Source organism: Paramisgurnus dabryanus, chromosome 1, assembly GCF_030506205.2.
Source record: "Paramisgurnus dabryanus chromosome 1, PD_genome_1.1, whole genome shotgun sequence".
NCBI lineage: Eukaryota > Metazoa > Chordata > Actinopteri > Cypriniformes > Cobitidae > Paramisgurnus > Paramisgurnus dabryanus.
The window spans coordinates 14,900,814-14,910,541 of NC_133337.1; the positions used below are offsets into that span (position 1 = coordinate 14,900,814).

General features: G+C 37.8%; 1 protein-coding gene across 4 annotated transcripts; it reads right to left on the reverse strand.

Annotated features, from left to right (window-relative positions):
- Nucleotides 1-733: 733 nt before the first annotated feature.
- Nucleotides 734-9,145, reverse strand: pfkfb3 (6-phosphofructo-2-kinase/fructose-2,6-biphosphatase 3). 4 transcript variants are annotated; one of them, XM_065274658.2, is made up of 17 exons: nucleotides 8,857-9,145; nucleotides 7,057-7,182; nucleotides 6,615-6,711; nucleotides 6,452-6,518; nucleotides 6,288-6,362; nucleotides 6,143-6,199; nucleotides 5,909-6,033; nucleotides 5,621-5,828; nucleotides 5,219-5,365; nucleotides 5,026-5,130; nucleotides 4,810-4,939; nucleotides 4,152-4,214; nucleotides 3,994-4,058; nucleotides 3,734-3,910; nucleotides 3,571-3,593; nucleotides 3,062-3,112; nucleotides 734-2,245 (listed from the first exon to the last, which is right to left on the reverse strand). In XM_065274658.2, exons 1-17 carry the CDS (start codon nucleotides 8,936-8,938, stop codon nucleotides 2,239-2,241), a joined length of 1,605 nt encoding a protein of 534 aa, XP_065130730.1. In that variant the 5' UTR covers nucleotides 8,939-9,145; the 3' UTR covers nucleotides 734-2,238. The 4 variants fall into 4 exon arrangements, with proteins under 4 accessions (XP_065130730.1, XP_065130729.1, XP_065130733.1 ...); XM_065274657.2 differs by having other exon boundaries at nucleotides 7,057-7,185; XM_065274661.2 differs by lacking the exon at nucleotides 3,062-3,112 and having other exon boundaries at nucleotides 7,057-7,185.
- Between the last annotated feature and the right edge of the window lie 583 nt (nucleotides 9,146-9,728).

Here is a 9,728-nt window from a genome sequence, read left to right on the forward strand (position 1 = left end):
TTTTTTTGATACTTTCAGTAACATAGTTCATTCCCTTTCAGTTTTTCAATTTCAAACTACGTTTTGCAAAGTTTAATGAGTTTAATAATGAACTTTTAGTCTTATTTTATACATAAGTAGGCTATTCAGGGCTGTTATTTTGGTAGACTTTGAGAAACCATCATTATGCGGCTTATGTCAAAATGTATGTTACAAGGCATGGTTAGTAGTTCAACATTCTTTGTAGCAAATCTAACAATATGATTCAATTCTTTTAAATTACAAAATCAAAGAGGTTCCTTGGTTACATAATTTTGTATGTACCCATGCATGTCACAACATGAACAGGTTAAAAATGTTATTGAGCAGTCAGTTGTTGTTTTCTCTAATATTGCCTTACTGTTGCATGGGCATTTGGCATGTGGCCGATGCCATGTGACCAGCATTGCATGTAAATTGCATCATTTTACATGTAAATTAAGGTCTGACTGGTTATATAACAAGTTTCTGTTGAAAACATTTATCTGCTGCAATAAATGAGAAGAGATAAATAAAGACCACAGGCCTATAAAAGTAAAGACAGCACTTAATAGAAGACTGATGTGGTTATGGGTAGGATGAGACTAAATAAAGCTAAATAAAGCCAGTAAGCTGACCAAACACTGCATTGATCAGTGGGATGGGAAACTGCTTCCCTTTATATGACCATATATGGAAAATAAAGGTGAAGGAAATGCAAACACACACCCACAAATCCTACTTTAGGCTGTTTATTGATCCAGTATATTATGCAAAATAAACAGTTCACCTTCTTCAGAAAAATACATTATGCTTGTTGATATGCCATGTAATCTCAGTAATGAAGAAAGTGCTTGACACGCAAAGGAAAACACAGTCTAGTACAAATAAATAAATATTATTTCAACAAAAAGGTATCACAAAATAAGGTTCAAGTATCAGAAGCAAATGAATTACATTGAGCCAATATATAACATTGCACCTACTCATGTAATGAATTGAATAATCTAGATGTGTTCTTAAAGCTGGTATGTTAGTCTGCAGGGTTAAAGTGTCATTTGTTTAAGCATTAAAACTCTTAAGATTTAAAACGGTCAGTTTCAAACTGACTGACTGTAAACATTTGGCTTACAAAGGTCAATGCATCTGTATTTACAATATTAAATACTCCTTCAGTCTCTTCATAAGACTCAAACAAGACATGCTAACAAAAACTGAAAATAGTTGAAATCATACTAAAATGAACTAAAAATTCCTCTTTTAAACCAAAATGTTTTCTCTTCTCTTCATATTGAAATGTAAAAAAGCAGCTTAGGCCTGATAGCGCAAGCACTAGGCACTCTAGGGAATTATTATCAGAAGAGTATAAAAATGTGATATCTGACACGCCATTGAAGACATACAGAAAAACCAACAAATATAAACACTGTTTCACTTAGTCCCATAAAAACATACACAAAACACCCTGTTTTTACAACTTTGTATGTTGAATCGGGTATTAAAACACAAGATTACACAAATAACACACTTGCCATTCGAACTTCACAACCATATCCATCACACAAATCAATTCAAAATGCATTACAACAACAACATGAGAACTTTTAAACAGGCTGTAAAACTGCCAGCAGCATTAAAAATAGTAAGAATCATTATTGCCCTCAAATACGATAAATAGATGCAAATTTTCTAAATGTGCAATTTTAATGTGCTATTTATTTGCAGCATGGTTTTAAAAATGAGTGCAGAAAAGACGTGAATCAGCTCGCAAGTATTTGCGAAATGATCTTTGGTCTGTTTTAGCATCGTCCTCAAAAGTTCAGGGGCATCCTTACAGAGTCAGTGTTAAAAAAAAAAAAATTCTCGAGACCAAAATTATATAATATAAAGTGTTTCTACCAGTGGTATCCTGTTATGTAAACAGGGAATAGTGTCCCAAAACGTGGGGGCAGTGGACAACATTATTAAGTTGAATGCTTAATCCCTGCTCCGATGTCCCTTCGTACACAAAAAAAGCTACTAGTACAGACCACAGTACACGTACATTCATTACAAGTTCATGAAGGATAAATAAGCAGGTATCACTCAGTGTTCAGTTTTTGAAGATGGACTCTCACTTTTCTAGGAGGGAAAATAGGAAACAGCTTGGCAGGAAATGCTTCCGTGTTGAGTCAAGCGACAGAGCCGAACCTTTTTACAGACAGAGCTGAGGAGTTTCATGGCACTCTATGGGAAACTTCTTCAAGTTCTGTGAAGAAACAAAACATTCAGCATTTGGTTAACAGAGAAACACTTGGTCTACTCAACAGACTACTTATAAGAATAAATACATTTTTCTTTATTTTCCAAGATTTTTTTTTTTTACAAATGCCCCCTGTCGAAGCTACAGGTGCAGAAACTACACTTCATGTGTACTGTTTTGGCTAATTTCATATGCTTCAACTACAAATAAGGGCAGTACGCCTTTTAACTTTAATCCTTCCTGCAATACCTACCGCAAAGACCAGTTAAAACCACCCTAAGATGGTTGGCTGGTTTTAAGTGGGTAAGCTGGTATTGCAGGCTGGTTTTGTAGGGGGTTATAGACACCTTGACCAGCTAAGAAATTGGCCCAAACCGATCTAAAACCAGCCAAAAAGCTTAGGGTGGTTTAAGCTGGACTTTTCATTACGGATAGCCTGTCATTTCACGGTCTAGGTTAACTATAAACCCAATTTAGCCTGGCTATGACTAACCCACTTCTAGCCAAAATAAACTTGCATGTCATTTTTGTTTTACAGTGATTACAGGGTGTTTGGTTTCATTTATTTATTTAATTTGTTTTATTTTTGGATGCATCTATGGTTAGACGTCTATCAAATTTTGCCTCGTTTACGTCATTGCGGTGCCTTTTAAACACAAAAAACAGAATGGGACCAAAAATGTATGCAAGTTCCATGTGACCTGGGTATTGGTTTGGTTGACAGCAGGATTAGTTAAAAATCTTGTAAACCATTACTATTTTTCTATGCTAGCTGTAACTACTAAACTAGATTTATTACAATAGAGGTTTTGTGAGTGTTACCTCTGAAAGAACAGCACTGATACCGCCTGGAGGTAATGTAAAAAAGTGCGTCTTTAAGCATGCAAGAGATAAGTGAGAGACAGATTTGTAAAAAGCATATTAGATAGAGATTTAAGATTCAAGAAGTACTTGTGTATATCTTTATAACTATTGTGTCTACTGGGGCTGTAATTTTCTAGCATAAATAGTCTAATTTTCCATGACCATTACCCACCCCCAGAGTTAACTTTTACTACTACTTTAAGATAATTTCATGGTAATGACTGTAGTCATTATTGGCTAACATAATTACCACATGCTGTTTATGAGGGTGGGTCCAGATGCTAAATAATGTTGCCATGATGTCAATTCTTCCAGCTTAGTTTGAATAAAATGGTTTGAATGGAATTGGACGTGAGCTTTGCATTTTATTATGACCCATTTAAATATGTTTGACTTGTAAATTTAGTAGGCGGTGCCTGAGAAAGAGGTGTACAAGAACAAAAAGTGAGGAAAGACGACATACTTACAGACAAGCTTCACTAAGCCAGTGCTGAAGTACATAGAGAATGACGGGGATATGTGGAGAAAACCAGATGACAGGAGGAAAGAGGAAAGCAGGAAGCATGCAATGATTAAAGTGACCATTTATGGTTACGAGCATGAAGATGTAATACAGTAATAGAGGCTCACCTGTGTTGACAGGGTAAGAGTGTTGTGTGATGTCGAACAGAGGGTTAAAGGGACAGGTGAAAGCTCTCTGAACACTTCATCCAGACTTTCAATACGAGGCTTCTTATTGGGCTCAGGACTGGTGAGAGGGGTCACGCTGTTTCTCCTGATCAATGTGCTCGGGCCTCTTTTCACTTCCTGGAAAAAAAGATGCAAACTAAGATCAGACTAAAATTGTTTAGCTTGTGTTTGTTTATACAAATCAGTCGGTTTGTGCTTACTTCTGGCCTTTCTCTGTGTGTGTTCACTGCTTCTACATCCAGAGAGATAGATTCAACTTTGCACCCTATGAAATAAAAATGACAAATCTCTCACAATTGCCTCACATTATAGTTATTGACTCAGAAAAGGTGTGTCAGTAAAATATTCAAGTCTTTACCATAAGCCACTGGGGTCAGCTTCAGTACTGAATGTAGTGGACATTTCAGGTATGGCATCTCATCTGTTTATAGGACATACAAGGTTTGAAATGGTTATAAAATGCAACTGAACAGTTTAAAGGTCACATATGGTATTTTTTTAGATGTAATATTAGTCTCAAGTGTTCCCAGAATGTGTCTCTGAAGTTTCAGATCATTTATTATACCATGAAAAAAGCCTATTTTGGGTGTGCAGAAAGAAGTGCTGTTTTGTGTGGGTCTCTTTAAATGCAAATGAGCTGCTGCTTTCCTGCCAGTTTATGCTGAAAAAATACACTGTTTAATAAGACTATCACCTTCATCGTTCATAATTAACGTGCAGGTAATGAATTATGTAAAGATTTAAAATAGAAATTATGACCCAACTGTGGTTTTGCATGGTTGTGGGTGGGGCCTGCGCAAAGTGATGTAACTTTGTATTTTTCCCTCTCGATCGCCATCTCTTTTTGAAATATTTCAGGTAACTTATTACACAAGTAAAATCGTAACCTCACAGCTTGACGTATAATTATCAGGGTTAGGTAAAGAAATGCCTATTTTTTTGTACCCCACTACAGATTTTTGCTAATTAAAAAAAAAAAATTAAAATTTTCAAGTTTGGTTCAATGTTAATCTCACCTGCACTTTTGTCCAGGAAGTACGCGAGAAGACAGCGCATCACAGCTTGATGGCAAATGACGAGAACATTCTCTTGCCGTTCCAGTTCCATGATGACAGGTTCCACTCGCTGAACCAAGTCCTGATAGGACTAGAAAAGACAGAAGCATTTTATTAACGAAAAACGTTGGTTGGTTACGGTCATAGTCATTTTTGCAATTTCGCCTGGATACTTACTTCTCCAGAAGGGTAGCGGTAATAGTATTTGTCCTGATCCCTCAGAGCGAACTCTTCTGGAAACCGTTCCTTCACCTGTTCGTAGGTCATCTCTTCACACACACCCTGCATACATCAACAACATACACGCATTAAGCGGGATGAAAAGTGTACTAGACAAAACCATCTCAGAGTTGTGTGCTGGAGAACTTACGGCATCGATCTCATTGAGAGCCTTCCACTGCTCGTATGGCACATTAAGAGCCTCGGCTGTCTGAATGGTGCGCCTGAGCTGGCTCGTCCAAACCTTCAGGTCATTTAATTTCTGCTCCTCCATAAACTTAGAAAGAGCACCTGCAAACTACAGAGGAGGACAGGTTGTTATCCGGGAGAGTTTGAACGAAGTAAATACATTTGAGATTTAGTAGTCCTTGGCTAGAACACACTGTTTCGGAGGATACAAATGCGGTCCTTGGCATCTATTGGAGCCTTTTTTAAAACACGTCGGTTTTATATAGGTCTTTTAAATGGCCAGGCAAGGAGCTTTAAAAAGTGCTTCCCACCCTCACAGGTCAAACTGATTGCTTAATGAGATTTTTTTCTTAGAGCTTTGTACCTTTCGTCCACGGGTAGACAGGCCGGAGTCTCCACCGAGACGGCCCTGTTGGTTGTGCTGGCTCTCGCCATGGCGACACAGATAGATAGAACGAGGTTGCACATGGATGTTCATCAGGTAGTAGACAATCCGACTCTGGATATGGTCCTGAATCCGATTGACAAGGAACCTGCGACCAACGTCAATCACTTTGATGAAGGACAAATTCCTGTGGGAACAAAAAAATGGGTTAATCTGAGATATGTTTTAAGTATGGAAATGTGTGTGCGTGCGTGCGGGTTTCTGTACCTGTCATATTGGTCTTGGTCAAGAGGCTGGTAGTTTAATCTGTAACACTCAATCCTTTTCTTAAAGTCCTCCATGGCATCGGTTTTGTTGCAGTCTTGGTAGTCAGGGCATGACACCTTTACTTCCTGTTTATAGATTAATACAATTTTTAGCTGAAATATTTATTTTATTTATAGTAGCCAACTTATAAAATATCAATGAAGAACTGCCATAAAATGTAAAATTCACCCTTACCAAAATATTGCAGGCGATTACATTTGGGTCATCACAAACTGACTCGATGAAGAAGACCTGCAATAGAGGCACATCTGTATAAGCAAATCTTCATCACTGCGGTCTTCATACAGTAGGTACTGATCAACTAGATAATAAGACTGACCTTAAAGCCATTTTCAGCTGCAAAATCCAGGATCATATCCCGTCGGTCTCTGGTCGTGTTTGTTGCATCGAAGACCTGTGAAAAGAGGAGGCGATTACGATCTGCACTTCTTCGCTTGGCTTGACTCTCCTGCATATGTTTGAATGTTTATAGCAGATACTTACAGCCACTTCACCTTCCTCCTCAGTAAGGTAAATCTTAACATCTCTCAGGGCGGCCAGAGCGCACTGCCTGAGGACAAACAAAATGATTACTATGTAAATAACCATAACATTTACTTCTACACCTTGCAAATCGATTATTATATAACTGGGTTCAGCAACTTACTGTCTTATTTTGAAGGCATCCTCATTGTCTGATTTGAAAAAATCAAAGGAGCTGTAATGCTTCACTGCCTCACGTCGGTACTCGCCAACATTAAAGACTGGAAACACACGAATACAACAATTGAGAATTTGCCTTCCGGTAAAAGACTAATACCAGCAGAGCTACCAAAATGAAATATAATAAAGAAAAAAAATGGTTCCATCCCAGTATAATGTGCTGAATTAACTAGTCAGACTCCACCAAAAGTGCAAACACTGCTGCTCTGTGGTGTTTTGTTTGTTTCCGACCAACCAGACACAGCAATATTGGTTCAACCCATGGCATGAGTTTAAGGCGAGACTATTTGTGGTGGCACTAGTGGTGCACTAATTAATAGTGATGCACTTTAATTTTAAAAATTCAAATATTTTTTGGTAAAATCTGTACAATTATATTTTCATACCTTTTGTGGGAATACCAATCCAGTTAAGGTAACGTGTGAGTTTCCTGGATATATAGGTTTTTCCTCGAGCAGGAAGCCCAACCATCACAATGACTGTTGGGGGGTTCGCCAGGTGGGGGCTTCCAACTGCTGATATGCAAAGAGAAAAACATGATCAAATCTTGTACTTTTCAAGCTTAAGTATGCAAATAAACAGCATCAGGCCGGCCTCTAACCTATATTTCTTTGCTATACTTTAAAAATAGGATTTCTATATTTACACATATGAAACAGATATCCTTTCAAACATATGACACTTAATATGTACAATTAGGTCACTGTCTGTGTAGACGATGTGCCTCAACGAGTTATACAAAAACGGCATGTGCTCGGCAAGCCTTTTAGAGACCCTTTCAATTGGTCAGTCAGGCACCAACCGGGTCATGCGCACAGATGCATTTTCAAAACTACACATTTACTGCATTTAAATGCACATGCAGATTTCATACCCTGAAGCCAGCAGACGTAAACCAGGTCAATTATAGACAAGTCTCGCTTTCTCATGCACATACAAATGGTTACAATTTCTAAAAACATTTTATACAAGTTGCTACAAAATATATTTTTATGTATTCGTCTGTTTGTGCATTATTCAAGAATTTAGAGAATTTAAAATAGTACCTTTATATAAATGGCCATTTATTCCATTTTGATTGTGTGTTGTCAATACATTGCATTATTAATCAGACAAAGTAATCCATATGAGAGACAGAGGGAGTAACAAAGCAGTCTTTCTCAATGAATTATCAATGTCTATTGGCAGGTGGCCATGTTAACTGGAATAGGCGGGTTTAATCTTTGAGAACATTCTTAAAAGGAAATCCGTAACCTCAAACTCTGCTTAGTCAGCAGAGACAGACATTGATCTTATTAAACTTTTGTGCTGGATGTCCACGGACTGATCAGGCAGAAGGTGAAGCACACATTAAAATTAATGCAAATTTAAGTACCCCCTCCCCCTTTTTGTTATTATTTTTAATGATCATTATCATCTATTTTTTATTACTCTAATAGATATAATCCTGTCTGGATACAATTATATTAAGATCTTAATGAAGGCAAGGCAGCTTCAACTAATACTAATGCGTCATAGCTGATATCTTTGTTTAGAAAATACCTTTTTGTTTTACTAAACATGAACACAAGAGTATATTTAATAACTATTTCGATAAATACCTTCTTTATTTATACCTAAGGTAACACAATGATATCACTGATGCAGTTTTGATGACTAATTCATCTGCACGCACGACATTCGTGCGCAATTTCGACCAATCATCGCCAATTGTGAGTGGTCACGTAGGATTCCTACGCTCCTGCTGTATCAAAGCACGATTCAAAACCTATGTCATGTCGTCACCAGTGTCCTTAGGTGTTCGACTTCATGCGGCGCTTCGCAGACGGATCGGTGCGTGACATCAAAGTACCGCGAGAGCGATTCGAAGGCACAGCTTTTTCGCCATCTGTCTGCGCAGCACAATGCAGGTGTCGGTTGTCATGACAACCGTGCCATAAAACACGTTCCTCATGCACGTCCACATAAAATCTCCAGAGCGAAGGTGAATAAGCCAAATTATTCGGCTGACTATCACTTTAAATTACAAGGGAAAGGAAGCTGAAGTCTCGTTTAGTTCTTTTGTTTCCCAAAACTAGTCAAATTTAGGCTAAACATTCCTTTTAAACAGGCCTACCGGTTTATGGCCACCATTCATTACGAAACGTTACGGAAACGTGAATATTATTCTTTACGCAGCCACATACCTTTGCGGGGGATTGAAGGTTTGTCATCCTTAGAGGGAATCCAGATTTTTTGGATCCTGTTCTGGGTTAGTTCCCTTGGCATTCCTTAGTAAGTTAATCGGGAGAATTTCCGTCAAAAAACTGCTGTACGGCTTCAAGAATTCCCAGACTTGGGCAAAGTAATAATAAAAAAACCTCTTCTCGGTAAATGATCCTTTCTACTTGATGTGCAAAGACTTGCGCCGGTCTTTGTTTAAACAAATGTGAATGCGCTCTCTCTTGTACGTGTTCCGGTATTTTCACGTCTCTAGTCGCCAACGGCTTAAATACTCAGCCGGCAATGTGACTGGGTGACGCAACATCATAGGGGCGCGTCTTAAACGCAGACTGCGCACATGCGCCTCACTGTGGTCAAACACAAACCATTTGTCAATATTTAAAATACGCATAATAACATATATGCACAATTTTCATGCATGCGTTCAATAAAATTATATTTTATTATATGACTTTGTAATTCAGATTTTTAGACGCTTTGAAAGAGATGCATGTAGTGGTTCTGATGTGATAAAATACAATGCACGGCAGTGGACAAAAGAGAATTTAAGATGCGTCACGCGTCGAGTGGGCATCCCCACATGCCTACGTGCGGGGAGTCACTTCAACAAGCCATCATCTGTCATCCAACCGAAATTGCACTGAGCATCCTCGAACCATAATTTTATTTCTCTAGTTATAACTGCAGTAAGTCTTATATAGTCAATGCAGTAGTTTGATCAATTATTAAGTAAAATAAAATAATTAAGGGATATAATATAAGATGTTTTATAAATTAAGGCTACTTACTTTACATATCACAATTAAATTAATAATGAAATAAAACTTTATTTAGG